General features: G+C 44.2%; 1 protein-coding gene across 1 annotated transcript in view; it reads right to left on the bottom strand.

Annotated features, from left to right (window-relative positions):
- The window catches only part of LOC144773679 (uncharacterized), a 470,291-nt gene that overhangs the window by 118,412 nt on the left and 334,451 nt on the right, over window positions 1-17,428 (bottom strand). Inside the window, 4 exon segments of the mRNA XM_078658831.1 lie at window positions 13,263-13,375; window positions 14,068-14,361; window positions 14,485-15,383; window positions 16,299-16,423. Of these exon segments, the coding sequence (XP_078514957.1) occupies window positions 13,263-13,375; window positions 14,068-14,361; window positions 14,485-15,383; window positions 16,299-16,423 (1,431 nt within the window).

Below are 17,428 nucleotides of genomic sequence, written 5' to 3' on the forward strand. Positions count from 1 at the left end.
ATGCAAGGTGTAGTGACAGGTATTTGGAAAAAGAGTGCTGTCACAAAACATCTAGGGTAGTAGTGAAAACATGACACCAGACATTTGGAAGGCATGGGACACAGTGTCACTTGGAATACTGCTGCAAAAAGTTCTTACCAAGTTAGTCCATGAGGGAATAACTGAAGGACTTTATACACTGCACTTCCAAAAACAAGCAGCTGCAGGGAAATGATGCATCCTCTTCATGTAGTGAATAGTAAGCTATTCCTGTATCTACTTTGGTGGGTCAGACGAGCTGTAGATAGGCAAGAGGCTTAATTGTGTGCGTTGATAGCCTGTAAATATAGTTATCAAATGCCAACGTGTATGGAGTGTACACAGCTTATAATGACTTCATATACCTGTAACTTCTAAAACTTTAATAAAAACAGATTTAAAAAAAAAAAAGTTCTTACCAAGTTCAACAACGATTGAAATGATATTGTTTGTATTTACAGGGATTCAGGTACGTATATGAAAAAGTTGTGTGATGACCTGTCAAAATCAGAACCTCAGTTGAAGTGCTTCGAAGCAAGACATCCTTGTCACTTGCTAGAAGGTATGCTGAAAGCATCTTTACAATTTTACATGCCTTGGAGTTAATGAAGAATGCTATTGGCTTTATAGTCTATTCTGGTGCACTGTTTCGTTATGCGCGGGAACTAAAATGCTAATATTTTAAAATTTGTGCTTTGTGAAGCATTACAGAGTCATCCCAACTGCGTCATTTAGCCGGTGGTTCTCAGTCATAGAGTTTGTAAATATAATATTATCCATGTGGCGACAGTTTACAGACTTTTTGCTTAGTGATGATGCCAAAGGTAAGAAATTTGAAGATCTTCCGTCACATATTGATAGTGATGTAAAAAAATGTTTTTTACAGCAAAATAAGACTGCTTAAGTGCACATAATCCATAAACTAGAGTCTGAAAACACTCTTGTCTACCAAGTGTTTTGCGTAATTGGTATTGTCGTGGGTTGTGAGGACTTGGGGCGCCCACGAGTGGTACGACGACCTGTGAACTGGTGAGACCTTTCCATTATATCATCTCCTGTTTGTCGACTGGTGGCAGAACTTAGCAGAGGCTGGGTGGGCCTCCACCCTTTGTACACTGAAGATATGTGGCTTGCTTGGTCATGGGTTGGGGGGCTGTATGCACTGCTGTGGGGGGCCGCTTGAAAGGGCGTAATGGTCCATTTAAAGCTCACGTGAAATTATACGAATGGGGTGATGGCGCTAGGGGCGTTACTGAGCTACACTTTCGTCTACAATTGTTACCTGATTTTCTGGTGACCTCTGCCCTAGCGCTTTACGCACTAATGGTCCCCACGGGGGCATATTTGGGTTGTTTGGGTTTGTTTGTGGGGGGTAGTCTTTCCATGCTAGGCCGAGTTGGGGTTGGTCTGCTGTGGGTGGGGGGGGGGGAGAATCCATGAGAGGGGGGAACTTTATTGATCTGGGGAAGATGCACAGACCTCCTTGCAACCATGTTTATGCACTGTTCACCATAGTATAGATCACGCTTACTGCGCACACGACACCACCGATTGAGCACATTGGTCTAGTCCACTTCTGGAGATTTCGTGCTTTTCACTCTATGCACACCATATCAGAATGACTGACCCACCTGAGGCGCAAGATCACGCACACACGGCCACCATACGCGCCCTCACGTGGAATGTTAGGGGGTTAAATGATTTCAGGAAGCTGAGGAAAGTGCTGAGCTATTTAAAGAGACAAAATATAGACATTGCGCTGCTGCAGGAAACCCACTTGCCTCTCTCTAGTAGGATGCTGCGCAGTAGAGGACTGGAGGGGAACATAGCAGTAGCTGGGTTTACGACCCATGCCAGAGGAGTTCTCACATGGGTTAACCCGGGGTCGAAAATTATGCTGCAGTCACTAAGATCGGATCCAGAGGGCAGATACGTCATAGCGTCCTGTAAGGGTATGTGGCTGGACTTGCTGGTGGTTAACGCTTATGGTCCCAATCACGACGCCCCGGAATTCTATGAGTCGCTAGCTACAATGATTGGCGCCTACGACAAGCCCCAAATAATCTGGGGAGGGGACTTTAACCTGACGCTTAACCCAGATATAGACAGGTTGACTGGCCCACCCCGACGGCCTTCGGCTGCGGCACAGATGCTAACTGCTAGACTTCTGGTTCTAGACATGGAGGACGTATGGAGAAGCAGAAATGCGGGCCCGGGAGGTTTCACCCACTACTCGGCATACCATGGAGTGCACACTAGGATAGATTATTGGTTTGCTACTCCGGGGTGCTCCGCAGTATCAGAAATTGCAAGGTCCTTCCGCGCACGCTGTCGGACCACTCCCCCATAATAATGGTCCTGACGCCCCCGGTTAGGAAAATTCCCCCTTCACATGGCGTTTACCTCCATACTCTCTCCTAGACCCTGTTTTTAGAGGGGAACTGGCAGAGGCGATTGACCTATTTTTTGAAAAAAATGTGGGGTCAGTGGAGACTTCCAAACGGTGTGGGAAGCGTTTAAGGCCTACATACGCGGCATCGCTATGTCGAAACATTCCAGCGTTCTGAAGGCCATAAGGCACCGGTTATCGGAATTGGAAAGCCAACTGCAGGCCCTTAAGGACAGGCAGCGGAGCCGGCCGGGTGACGCCATTGAGGAGGAAATTAAAAACCTCCTTGCGGAATACCACGACGAAGCAGACAGGGAGGTAAAACACTTGGGTAAATACGCCACCGCCCGCACTTACGGTGAGGGTGAAAGGCCTGGCTCTGTTTTGGCTAACATCCTTAAAGGCAGGAGAGGGAAACCGCTGGTCACGGAACTGAAGGCTGCTGATGGCCAACGTGTCACGGACGAGGCAGATATAGCTAATATATTTAGAGACTACTACTTGGAGTTGTACTCCTCGAAATGCGGGGATCTGTCAGCTGAAATATTAGATTACCTGGAGCATATAAAGCTCCCATTCCTCCCTAACTCGCAAAGGGAATTCCTCATGCTTCCTATACAACAGGACGAGATTAGGGATGCCCTGGCCTCTATGCGCACGGGCAGCGCACCTGGCATGGATGGCCTGACGGTAGACTTTTACAAAACATTTCAGGAACAACTGCTACCGCATATCTCCACTCTGATGAGCGACATCTGTATTCAGGGCAGCATGCCGAGCTCTATGAGGGAGGCAATGATAGTCACTATTCTTAAACCAGACAAGGCACACAACTAAGCATGGGCGGATTTTGCGGATCCACGATTCACGAATTTGCGAATTCACGGATCGGCGGATTTGGGGGCGGGGCTTCCTCGAGTGTGTGGGCGGGGACAAACGGACGGGGCTTCCATGCGAGCGCACATGCCTCTTGTGTGTATAAAAGGTCAGAGACCGATCAGAGCGGCAGATTAAGAGACAGAAGCTCCTGGTCACAGGAACAGCACGGGGATTGCGCTCGTGAAAGTCAAAGATGCAAATGCCTCTGGCCTGCATCACAGCGGATTTTCGATGGTATATTTGGGAAGAAGGCACACCTGCCCAGCCTCCACAACGCTCACGATTGATTTTGGGCTGATGAATGAGTCACTGAATTTAAGCTTCAACTAGGGCACATGCTTTATTGATATCTGCAAGTGTTTCCTGTTGAGGTTTATTTTTTGTGCCAGGACCGTCGTGCCAGAATGAACCCTGCCCTTCATATTTATTCAAGAAGACACCACCGTTTTTCCCCATCGTAAATAATTTACGATGGCGCCGGCAAGCTGCCAGCGCCATCCTGAAAAAGTTACTTAATTAGCTTCAACAGGAAGCTCCAACTGATAAAATAAAGCAGGCGCTCGAGCCCCTGCTGTATCTTATCTATTAGAGCTTCCTGTTGAAGCTAATTAAGTAACTATTTGAGGATGGCGCTGGCAGATTGCCGGCGCCATCGTAAATTAGGCTTTGAATTTTTGACCGCGGAATCCGCCGCTCGCGGATTGCGGATTTTCGGTAAATTCGCGAGAGTTCGCGGACCGCGAATTTACCGAAAATCCGCAAAATCCGCGATCGGAGCGGATTTTGCGCTCATGCTTACACACAACGAGTGCGGATCATACCAGCCACTATCATTGCTGAACGTAGACGCTAAGTTATATGCCAAAGTCTTAGAGACGAGGCTAGTGCTGCTAGCCCCCGAACTAGTCGCCCCTGAGCAGACAGGATTTATACCTAGCAGAAATTTTATGTATAATGTTAGAACGGTATTAGGGACCATCCAGCATGTCAAGCAGGACATTGCAACCATGGCAATATTCCTCAACATGGAAAAGGCATTTGACTCGGTGGAGTGGCAGTTTCTACTCCAGGCATTACGGAGGATGGGGCTGGGAGAGCCCTTTTTGCAGATTGTTGGCGCCCTTTACAAGGGACCCTCGGCTAGAGTGCGAGTTGGTAACGCGGTCTCGCAACCTCTCTACATTGGCAGAGGTACTCGCCAGGGGTGCCCCCTCTCCCCGTTGTTTTATGCTCTAGCGGCAGAACCGCTGGCCTGCGTGCTGACGGAGTACCATAGCCACTAGGGCATACGATTTCTGACCTACAAAATAGTGGTGTCAATGTATGCTGATGACACGCTGCTCTACGTTCATGACCCCGAGACAAACTTGTCCCCGCTGCTGAGAGAGGTGGTTCACTTCGGTGCGCTCTCGGGCCTTGGAGTCAATTGGGCGAAATCCATTGTCTTTCCACTTACGCCTGCGACTAGGCGAATAGAGATGGAATACCCGCTTCAGTGGTCTGAGGACCCAATCAGGTACCTTGGAATACAACTCCACTCGGATCCAGAGCTGCTCCTCAGCCAAAACTACGGGAGAGCAGTTGACAAGCTGAAAGATGACATAGTGCTCTGGAGTAAGCTGCCGCTCACCTTGATGGGCCGCATAGCCATTATGAAAATGGTGGTCCTGCCGCGGTTCCTTTTCCTATTTAATGCTCTTCCAATAGTACTATCTAAGGCTTTTTTTCAACGACTGACGAGTCTCATGATTAGCTTAGCGTGGGCGGGGAAGCAACCCAGGGTTAGGTGGTCAATTCTCACTCTGCCCTACAGAATGGGGGGCCTTGGCGCCGCAGATCTTGAACTATATGACAGAGTGGCACAAGCATCGCACCTGCACACTTGGATACATGGAGACAAGATGATCCCACATGTCTGCATGGAGCGACTGTTTGCACACCCGCAACCACTCCCGGCCACGATCTGCATACCTTCGGACCGTAGAACTGGAATACTGGATTCCATTACTGCTACCAATCACGCATGGCATTCGCTTCTACAGCGGCAGGGAGGTGCGTTGCTATATTCACCAGATATGCCCCTGGAGTGGATGCTCTGGCTTCCGCCTTTGGGAGAGAAGGGTGTAATTAGGGAGCTGGCGAAACTCGGTCTACACCGAGCAGGCGACCTCTTTCAGAATGACGTGGTTAAAACCTGGGATCAAGTGAGCGGCGGCCGCAGAGAGTTACCCATGCTGCAACGCTTCCAATTCCACAGGGTGCAAAGTGCTCTTTTGGAGTTGCTGGGCGCGGACATGGCAGAACTGCCAGAAGTCCTAGAACTGACATATGTCATCAAGGCCAAGGAGCCCCACAAACTTCTTACGAATCTATATAGGACAGCACAGTCGCAAGGAGAGCACAAGGTCGTGAAAGCGAGACTGGCTGGGCAAAGAGATCTGGAGACCCCGATCGACGACGCGGTATGGCGATACTGCTGTGAAAGCACAAAGCGGATCTCGCTCAATGGGCGGCACAGGCTGATCCATTTTAAGTTCCTACAGAGAGTCTACTACACTCCGGAGAGGCTCCATAGGTACGGCCTACGACAAACGGCAGACTGTGAACGATGTCACACTGCAAATGCTGACTTCATGCATTTGGTGTGGAGCTGCCCGGGCGTCCGGGCTTTCTGGAGCGATGTCTTCTCGGAAATGAGCAAGATTCTGGGGGTTGACATGGCGCCGGATCCTGGCCTAGCACTCATGGGCAACTCCAGGCGACTCCTAGTTTCGATTCGTATGAGGATGTTAATGACCAAGAGAGTGGTAGCACACTGTTGGGTAAGGGGTCCGCTTCCCACCAAAACCAGATGGGCGCGAGATATGCTGTACTGCAGCACCCAAGTGGAGCATTACAGTGAATTGCTGCCTCCCAAGAGCCGCCCCAAAAATGTTTGGACTCTGTACAAAACGTTCCTCAGTGGATCGGAGCGGTAGGGGACCTCGAGTCCGGAGACGGGGCCCCCGGCCCAGCAGATGGCTGATGGCACGGAATTGGAACTCCGAGTAATGGGACTGGAGGGACGCACACATGACTCAGAGATTGCTCTGCGGGGCTTGTCAGAGGGGAGGTGAGAGGAGAGTTATGGACAGAGGGGCGGGGTGGAAACGCAGACACATTGCTTATCACAAGTTTAGCTGGGGCATTGAATATGCTGCAGACATTCTGGCTAGGGTGGCTCTAAAGTGGTGCTGGCATTGCTCTGGTGTGCATATAGAGTGAGCGTGGATGTGAAACTGGATACGGCCTTTTTATGGTGCTTATACTCTTACTACACGAGGTGAACGCAAGGAAAGCGGGGTAGGGAGGGTGCTATTTGGGCTGTTGTTAGTATGTGTTGCGCTATGGCACAAACGCACCTGACTTTCATCTAGGCTCCCGCGCTGAGGGGAGGGAGAGAGGGAAGGAGCTGTTGGCGGGAAGAATGGAATCAAGCAAGATGACTGCACCAAGCTCTCTTGGAAGGGTTTGCTGGTTGATTCGTCTGCTCCCTCGAGGGCTATGCCGCCGGACCCCCTGGTTGTCGGCTGATGGGCTGTGTATACTAGAGTCTGATGTTCAGGTTTAATATGCATAACGCAGCCGGCCCTTTGAGGTTGTAGGCTTAGAGCTGTGTCCTTGAAGTTCGTGCCAATAAAAATAAAAAAATTAAAATAAAAAAATTATTGAGGAAGGAGGTTTTTGTGCCCTGTGGTCGATAAACAGCACGCTGTTAAAGGAGTAGGTCTTGCTGAGCCTGAGCTGAAAAGGTAGGAGTTCACAGTCTAGCCCACTGCCTACTTGGGAGCTTCGTACTGTCAGGTTTTCCTAAAAATAATGTCCAGGCCTCCCCCACATCTATGAAGTCTGTCAGCCCTGAGGATAGAGTAGGCTACTGGGATTGCTTGGGCCAGATATGGGTTAACAGAAGAGTCTGTCCAGGTTTCTGTGACAAATATTACATCTAACCTGTGCGTTTCTACAAACTTTCTAAAGTCTAAATTGTGCTTCACTAAGGAGCGTGCATGGACTAGGCTGGATCTAAATAAGTCAGAAGGGGGTTCATGAGTGGTTTGTTGTGACATTGCAGGAGCGCACATTAATATGGTAAAATAACAGAGTCAATTTACAAACTACGCACTGAGCAGCACCAAGATAGGGTTTAAAAGTCTCACATTTGGTCTCCTTTCAAGCGGTATTTAGTGCCATCAGTTCTTCCCCTGAGTATTTGACAACTGACAATTATTCTAGGATAAAATGGCCAGGGGTTCTGGCTCAAGGCGCGATCCAGGCACCGACGGGCTTGCCTTTGGCAAAGTAAACGAAATACATTTATGTCCCAAAGAGGATTCTTGTGCCAGTGTTCACTACAGACACAGTGCTCTGAAAGAAAAAATTGCTGTTTAATAGGAAATAAACTAGCATTAAGAGCCTGATTTAGATCTTGGTGGATTAGTTCCTGCCGTTGCTTTTTACCGGTTTCATCGCCTGCCTACATGGCAATCGGCCCACCGTATTGAGATGTTATGGGGTCAATGTACATAAGATCACCACAGTCCCGCCGACACGCAACGATTTTTCAATCGCGTCAAAGGCGTCATAGGCAAAAGCAGCTTATGGCGGGACTCCAGCCAAGGTTACCGCCGAACTAATCACAACATGCCTTTGATCTGAGACAGTTGTGGTGGGAATACCTTCTACTTTGAGTTGGCGGAATCAAAGGATATTGGGTATAAAGGTAAAAAGTTTTAATGCTCTCCACTTCCGTTTCAGTCTGTAATCCGATTGTCCAAGTCCCTCCTTTGCTGCTTTGACGTCACCATGACGATATACGACTCCGTTGTCGCCGGTTTCGAAGGTAAACTACTTTTACAATTGTGTTACTGTGAATCATTAGTTTACAATTGCTGTAGCCTAGTGTATTTTTGCATTGCTCTAACTTGTGATTTTCTTTCCTATGTCTAATGCAGTAGTGCTGATTTTACAACATATCAAGGTAAAATGGACACACCTGTATTGACAATAAAAAAAATATTATTGTCTTGTGGTGCTATGATGGATTTGCGCTGTGTGTGTCATTCAATGTGTGTATGTTGTTTGTGTGGCATGCAATATGTAATAAAAAGGAGCATAAAGCATTACCTACGTATGTTTTGTAAGCAAACACAACATATATATGTATAGACACATGAATAAGTAGTACTTACCAGTCTCTACTCCACCAGGGACTCACTTAGTCAATAAACCGCTGCTAGGAAAAAGCCAGCACAGCGGGACATCTAAATCGGCACAGCGAAATACTACTGGCCTGATGGCAAAGGAGTACTGTTAGTCAACAGACGAGACCGTCGCATCGTAGGAGGTGCAATGCTTGAGCGACAGACGGCAGTTCAGCCAGCACACATCTAAGTACAGCGGGCAGAATACCGTTGGCTCGACAGAGTGCTTGGAACTGCCGCCCGGTGGGATGGCGGTAGTCCTACCAGGATCTAAATCAGGCCCTAAATCCCTTTAGCAGTATCGCCCAATAAAGCCGAAAGAATACCATATCTATGCAAAAATTTTATCTTTGCACAAAGTAGCGTAATATTTTTTAAACAGGATTGCTGTTTACAGATATGACAATATTACCCACAGTAAGTGAAATCAAACATTTTTAAAAAGTAAAAAAGTGCATTCCGAATAATTTTTTTCTATTTAATATAAATACTAAGACACCATGATGATGGCCAGATGAATCAATGTCAAGTGGATGCTGCGTCGCAGGTCTGGATTTCTTTTAATACTTTAGTACATTGCAGGTAGTTTAATCACAGTTCTTTTTCAATAGAAACTAACAGAACTCTAAGAGACGTGAAAAGTTCTTGCGAGATGGCGTCAAATGATCACCCTACACATCATAATTACAAAAGAAGAAACAATACACTAAAAAGACAAATTGTGCTCTACTATTTACTTTGTACTCATCTATTTACAAGCATACATAATTCCCAGATCCGAGCAATAAAATCATATCATGCTTTAATAGAAGAAAAAAACATAGCAGGTAATCGTGTAATATACGCTTATACTGACGAGCAAAGGGCAGGGTTTTGAGCATATGTGGTTAGGAGAGGGCGCCTGCAACAACGTTTCTATTAGGATTTGAGGTGTGTGAGACGGTGCTAACAGGAAGGGGAACCACCCTGAACCCCCTGAAATCTAGACCGAGGTCTCACAGAATTGCTGCAGGCCTGTGCACACGTCAAAGTAAAGTGCAGAGTAAGTACTTCTTCTTTCAAGACTTGATCAGGCAACAATCACTGTACAGTCGATAAAATAAAGACAATATGAACACTTTTGAGTGTTGTGTTCTTCTTTTACTGCCGAACGGTTGCCCAGTCAACAAGTGTTTCATCTGGGCTTGTCGAAGGGAATAGGTGTTATCCGCAGGTATCAAGGCTAGTGTAACTTCCGGACCCATACGTTGCCATCGTCGATGACAGACCGCGTACTCGCTGGGTCAGAATTGCCCTTATTGGGTATATCAGAGGGTCTCTAATCTGGACCTTTTGCCACTTCATGAGCTCTCAGGTCTCACACACAGCCGGGACGGAAGCATAACCGGTCTTGAGTGAAGCACACATTTGGCTTCACCATGGGGTCCATACCTATGACCCTTGATACCTGCGGATTACATCCATTCCCTTCAACAAGCCGGAAAGGAATTACAATCAGCTTAGAGAATCAAGATACCTTCTTGGCATTGCCTCATAGCCCTGAAAAAGTCTTGGGGTACCTCCCCAGACGAAACATGTGTTGGCTGGGCAACCGTTTGGTAGTAATGGAACACAGCACACAAGATTGTTCATTTTGTCTTTATTTTATCGACTGTACAGTGATTGTTGCACGATCAAATCTTGAAAGAAGGAGTACTTACTCTGCACTTTACTTTGACGTGTGCACAAGCTACTCTTATACTGGCCTCATGGGGTTCTGGAGACATTTCATGGATTTCATCAGCGAGTGAATAGCCTCAAACCAGTCTACAGAACTTTACTACTGCGTTTTGTGAATTCAGCATTCCAATCGTGAAAATTAAAACCTGGCCATCCTTATTTTAATGAATGCTAATTCTTAGTTACACCTTGTGGAGAACAGCATTACCAATCTTACCCTTATGCAGTCTTCACTTATTTCCCATTTAAAAAATAATACATTTTTCAACCCCCACTGCTACAAAAGAATCATGCAACATTAAAAAATACACATTGGTCAACATTTATGACATGACTCTACATTCCCATCTAAAGGATCTGCTCATATTTATGATAGCATCAGAACCCCATAATGGAAATATAGAACCTTAATAAATGGTTACCGAATATTATCCTCCAAAATTACCAAGGTTATTCACTGAAATATACCTGGACCTTAATGTTTACATAATTCATGAAGGCATCCACCATCCCCATGTGCATGAATGGAATGTAAAAACATGTCCCAAGGTCAACAATGTCAAAGGTTACCAGTATACTTAGTGATATGAACAAAGAGATATCTCTCCTTACAGCATGCGCATGGAAACATCCTGGGTGGGAGGGTAGCTTCAACATAATATTGTGTTTTCCCTAAGCTAGAAAGTGCAGTAATGGAATCTTACCTGACATTGGCAAGTTCTAGACACTGTTTCTTCATAACCCTTACAACTCTGCATTCTGCAATGTAAATATAACCGTTCCACATTTACTGTCGCCAAAATGATTTTCTAGAATGTGTTGCTGGCAGCGACTTATGATTTTATGACAGACTGAAACACACCTGATTCGATGGTAATAAATGAGTTTTCCTGTGTGCACATTTGCCGTTGCACATGCAGTTGCAGAAAAGTATGGAAACTCTTCCCACATCCATTACAACAGAATGTTATTTCTGCTTTTATGTGTTCACTAACTGACCATTGGGCATAATACATCAAAAAAGCTCTTCCTTCATTTACTACATCGGTGGGTTTGCAGGAGGTGTCTTACAGTTCATAAATGACTGAAGCATCCTACATATTGTATGTTGTGTTTTTCTTTGTTTGATTGCTGGTGGAAATTTAGAGATGTTGAGCTAGCAAAGCCCATTTGCCTTAACTGCATTTACATGTTTTTTTCTTCCGTATATCTACACGGATGGCTGGTTAGGACTCCTGCTTGAGTAAAGCTCTTTCCACAACCACGTCATGTGTGTGTTTTTTGTGTTTGTGTTTAGCTCCTCACTCTTTAGACGTATGGATTAACTAAAGCTCTTTTAATAGTTCACTACATTTGTATGGTTTTCTTCTGTATGCCATTGCAGACGGATGGTTAGGTCTGATGCTTGAGTAAAGCCCATTCCACATCCTCTGCATGTATATGGTTTTTCCCATGTGAAATTAAATGAAGATTTAATTTATATATCAACTACCTAAAGGTGTTTAGGTGCTGGTGCTCTGTTGGGTTGGAAAAGAAGAGGACAAAAGAATAAAAACACTTTATGTTAAATAGCCATATTGTTTAGGTTTTATGGAAAAGAAGAAACTGTGTTTTTTTCCTTAAAATCTGGTGGCATGGAGTTCCATAGCCTCATAGTACCAGCTACGAAACTCCTACGGCCCCAGGTACCTTAGCTGGGTTTGGGAATCCCATGGTTATGAGCGGATGATGATCACAGGGTTCTTTTGGGCACATACCACTGGAAACTTTGCTTAAAACATTCAAATTATGGGCTCAATCCCTGTAATACTCTAAAGGCAAAACCAAGAACCTTGAATTCAATCAGTTTTGTATAGGAGGCCAGTGCAAACATTATAGAATGATACTTACGAATGGCCAATAGTAGCCGGGCAGCTGCATTTTGAAGAGTCTGAAGTTTATTTAGGAATGTGTTTTGAATATTAAGAAAAAGTATGTTGCAGCAATCAATTTTTGACAAAATAAGTGCAGAGACAACAAATTTTTGTAGGTCATGTGGGATAAAAGGTAATTGTTTCCTCAATATTTTTAACGGAAAATAAACAAGAGGGAGTGAATGAATTCACATGGCCTTCAAAGGAGAGGTTATCCTCAAAGTAAACTCCAAGATTGTTTACCATGGTGTCTGGGAAAGGGAGCTCTCCTAACTCCTGCGGCCACCGTATTGTTGACCAAAAAGATTCTTCCAAACAACAGAACCTCTGTCTTACCAGAGTTAGGTTTCAGGCAGTTGCCTGACATCCAGTTCCCAATTTATCCCATACAGTCATGGAATCTGGGTGCTGTGTCATCTGGATTGCTGACAAGAGTAACCACAATTTGAGTGTCATTGGCATAAGACACCACTGTAAAGTCGTAGAAGGTTATTAAATTGGCCAGAGGAGTCACATAGAGATTAAAACGGATAGGACTAAGAGAAGAGCCCTGTGGCACCCCGCAAGGTAGTGAGACGGAAGTGGATTTAAAACCAATAAATTCCACCAGCTGCTCTCTGTCAGAAAGATAGTATTTTAGAAGTTTTAATGTTTTGTCCCCGATACCTGCAGAGAAGAAACGCTGCAGAGAGGTCTAATAAAATCAATGCTGCATTTCCTCCAGTGTTCATCAAATAACTTCTGAGGCATTTATTTAAGCTACTTCGGTACTATGTTTGCTTCTAAAGCCAAACTGTGAAGTGCCCAAGAGAGCATTTTTTATTAATGAACAATATTGATGCTTTTTCCAACCATTTTGGCGGGAAAGAAAAGCCGTGATATTGGCATGTGGTTATTCCGGTCATTGCAATCCACAACGTATTTTTTTTAGCAGTTGAAGAATAGACACAATCTACCAATTTTTAGGCAAGTAGCCCTCCAAAAGCATTTTATTAAAGATGCCTTCCAAGTAATTGACAGTGATGTGCGGCGCTAGCAGGAGGATCTTGGGGGAACAGGGATCTAAGGGGGAACCGGTTTTATTGGACTAAAACGAGCCTTTACCATACACTCTGATGGAGGAGTAAAGGCCTGTAGAAGAGTACTGTTGCCAGGAGAGCCAAAGGACAAAGAGGCTGCTGCTAAAGAAGGACTAACATTCTCCTCTTCAGCCCTATCTTTGACAGAAAGGTTAAGAGAAAATGTGTTGTACACTGTTTCAACTTGGTTCTGAAAAAAAATCGCTAATGAGTTACAAAGATCTTGACTGGCTGTATTATTTTTAGAGTCTAATAGCTTACGTAACTTCCTCACTGTTGTGAAATGTTCTTTAGAAGAGTTCAAGGAAGATTTAATTCTGCTCATGTAGTAACTGGATTTTGCTTTAAAAAACATATTTTATAGATTAAGATGGCTTTGTTGTGTTAGATGGTGTTTCTTTGGGTGGGTGTGAATTTACTAAAGCTTCCTCCACATTCAATTCAAGAGCAAGATTTCTCCTACATGCCTTAGCAGATGGTTAGGATTGATGCTCAAATGAAGACATTTCCACGTGGACTCCATGTGTATGGGTTTTCCTGTGTGCATGCACTGGAGGATCTTTATAATTGATAAACAAGCAAAGTTTGTTCCACATTTACTGCATGTGTATGGTTTTTCCAGTGTGTGTTAGTTCGTGGCTCTTTAGCTGCGCAGATCTACTAAATCGCATCCCACATTCACTGCAAAGTGTAAGGTTTTTCCCCTGTGTGCATTCGCTGGTGTATCTTCACATATGATGCATCTGTAAAGCTCTTTCCACATTCACTGCACTTGTATGGCTTTTCTCCTGTGTGTGTTAGCTGGTGGCGCTTTAGATTTGTAGATGTACGAAAGCTCTTTCCACATTCACTACAAGTGTACGGTTTTTCTCCTGTATGCAATCGCAGATGGATGGTTAGGTCTGATGCTCCCGTAAAGTTCTTTCCACATTCACTGCACGTGTATGGCTTTTCTCCTGTATGCCATCGCAGATGGAGTGCTAGGGTTGATATGTCAGCAAAGCTTTTTTCGCTTTCACTGCATGTGTATGGTTTTTCCCCTGTGTGTCTCAGATGGTGGATCTTTAGATTTGAGGAATTACTAAAGCTCTTTCCACAGTCACTACAAGTGTATGGTTTTTCTCCTGAATGTATTCGCAGATGGATGGTTAAGACTGATGCATGTGTAAAGCTCTTTCCACATTCACCGCATTTGTATGGTTTTTCCCCCGTGTGTATTCGCCGGTGGCGCTTTACAGTTGATAAACTAGCAAAGCGCTTTCCACATTCACTGCAAGTGTACGGCTTTACCCCTGTGTGCGTTCGCTGGTGGGTCTTTACAGTGGATAAACGAGCAAAGCTCTTTCCGCATTCACTGCAAGTGTATGGCTTTTCTCCTGTATGCTGTTGCAAATGGCTGGTTAGGTTAAATTCAAGAGTGAAGCTTTTTCCACATTCACTACATGTATATGGTTTTTCCCCTGTATGTGATAGCTGGTGTCTTGTTAGAACCGATGATGTACTAAAGCTCTTTCCACATTCACTGCAAGTGTAAGGTTTTTCACCTGTGTGCATTCGCTGGTGGATCTTTACATCTGATAAACGAGTAAATCTCTTTCCACATTCAGTACAAGTGTGAGGTGGCTTTTCTCCTGTATGCCGTTGCAGATGGTTAGGTAAAGCTGATGCGTCAGTAAAGCTCTTTCCACATTCACTGCCTGTGCATTGTTTTCTCACTCCATGTGTTAGCTGGTGTTTCTTTAGATGTGAGGATTTACTAAAGCTCTTTCCACATTCTTGGCAAGTGTACAGGTTTTCTTCTGAATGCTGTCGAAGATGGATAGTTAAGTCTGATGCTCGAGTAAAACCTTTAACACATTGGCTGCACGTGTATGGTTTCCTCCGTGTGTGTGTTTGCTGATGGACCTTTAGTTTTGATAAATCAGTAACGTTTATGCTGCGTTTATGGAAAGGATATAATTTCCCCCCAGTGTGTGTTCGTTGAAGGGTCTTTAGTTTTCCTGAGAAAGTAAAGCTCTTTCCATTTTCACTGCATCCGTCTGTATTTTCTGCTGTATCTGTTCGATATTTGCCCCACAGACCTGATGACTCATTAAAATTCATCTGACATTCATTACACTTAAATAGGTTTTCTATGGAGTTGTTACTGGTGGCAGTGTAGGGATGAGAAGTTAATAGAACTCTTCTCCCACAGAACCTTTATATTATTCCTTCTCGTTTTGGTTTTCCCCTGTGTATGTTTGGTGATGCTGCTTTAGTATTGAGGAGAAGCCAAAGTTTCTCTTGTGTTGTATTTTTTTCCGATCGGGTTTAGAGTCTAAGAATTGGTTATATTTGACATAAATCATGTTAATGTCTTTGCTAACTGACTATTGTGCTTCCTGGACCAATAACTATATTTTAATATTTATTAAACATGTTTAGTGCTTGCAGAGTATTGTTCTTAATAATAATGTTGAATAATTACTGGGATTCTTACAAACATGGTAACATATGTATGGTCTTTCTATATGGAGCTGTGTCATCAACGTGCGTTAAGAACTTCCTAGTATAAGAGCAAAGAGCAAAACTCATAGCTTAGCTAAATAGTCTGTTTCTTGACCAATCATTTTTGAAGGACATACACACATAGAAAAAAAACTCATTACCAAGTCTTTATGTTCTCGAATAATTTTCTGCATTTCAAGTAGCCAAACACTTCTTTCTTTGAACCTTCAGACGACTGCTTCCTAATTCAGATTTTGTATACCTATTGTCTCTTTCTACAGATTGTAAGGTCCAGCCAAACAGCGTTTATGATGGACTAACACCAAAGCATTGATATTATTCTGTTAGAGAGAGAGCACTGTTGTGTGTACTTGATAATTATCTAAAGTAAAGGGTGGTATCTAGCATGTTTTAATACTAGATGTGTTGTGCCAGTTTCTTTTTTGTGATTTTAATTCATTTGGATGTTTTAGGTCCAGCAGCATGGATCCCCTCAGCCTCTTGAAGCCGCCGGATTTCACTTGATGTTCTTGCAGGATTTGTCTGTTCTTGTACAAGATTCTCTGTCTCCTACTGAGTTGTTCTATTTCCAATTACTGTTTGACATAATTTCTGGGTGTTCTCGAGTATCAGATAGCTTTCCAGTATGGTCATATTTTCTTCATTACTCTTCATCTTATGTGCACAGGTATCTCCTGTCTGTGGATACAAAAATACCTGTAATGTCGTAATCTATAAGCAGCAAAGAGTACACATTATGTCTCGATGAAATGTAAAAAAATTAAAACTAGGTAGCACTTCAGTCCATGTTTTTAGCTCACTGTGCCACTTTAGGCATTAATCATTCTTAAGGAAATCAGCTTTGATCCTGCTCCAAAAAGACAAGCCGAGTATATACCAGAGTCCACGTTCATCTGAAGAGTAGCATAAGTAACCACACATAATGGTATTGACCTTGCTGGCCTCGGTCAGTGAGTTTTGGCTCAATTCTATTGCACAGCAAGACAATGAATACATTTTACTTTGTAATGTTCACAGCTTAGGAAAGATTGTTACAATGAAAATAAAAGACAACACAGCTGTTTGAAAAATAGTCATTTTCAGAATCAAAACACATCGTAGAGGAAAATGATGATTGGGTGGCATGTCAAAGTGTATGATATCTGTACATTCACTGGCAAAGAGTGGCCAGGCAATGCCTATATCATCCTAACGCGCTATTGGAGGGGCTGCCACATTTCAGCGTGTTAATGTTTCCTGCTGGATGCAGAGATTAGCCATGGGTTTGATAATGATGCGTTTCTTAACTTCAACACGAATAGTTTAGAGCAGAGGACTTCAAACTGTTTTGCTCTGATCTCCCCTAAGCAAAATGTTTTGAAGTTGCCCCCCACCCCACTAAAAGTATATGGGAAAGATTTGGGGAGTTGCAAGGGTGAAAGATGATCACAGCAAGGAAAATGAGCCCCCATGCCTACTTTTTATTGTACAACATTCATAATTGTAATGAAGTGGGCCACCAGGCAAAAGTGTCACTGCACCTTTTTCACTAATGATAGCTAATGCCTTATTGTCGCCTCTGACCTTTGTTCACAACATGGGCTTCCATCTCACACCATCCCTCTAGTCTCTCAGATGCTCAAATGAAAGGGGCTACTCTGCTTCATTTTGTCCCCTTCCTTGGGCCATTGCTCCAAGGCTAAA

Source organism: Lissotriton helveticus, chromosome 8 (assembly GCF_964261635.1).
Source record: "Lissotriton helveticus chromosome 8, aLisHel1.1, whole genome shotgun sequence".
In the NCBI taxonomy this organism is placed as follows: domain Eukaryota; kingdom Metazoa; phylum Chordata; class Amphibia; order Caudata; family Salamandridae; genus Lissotriton; species Lissotriton helveticus.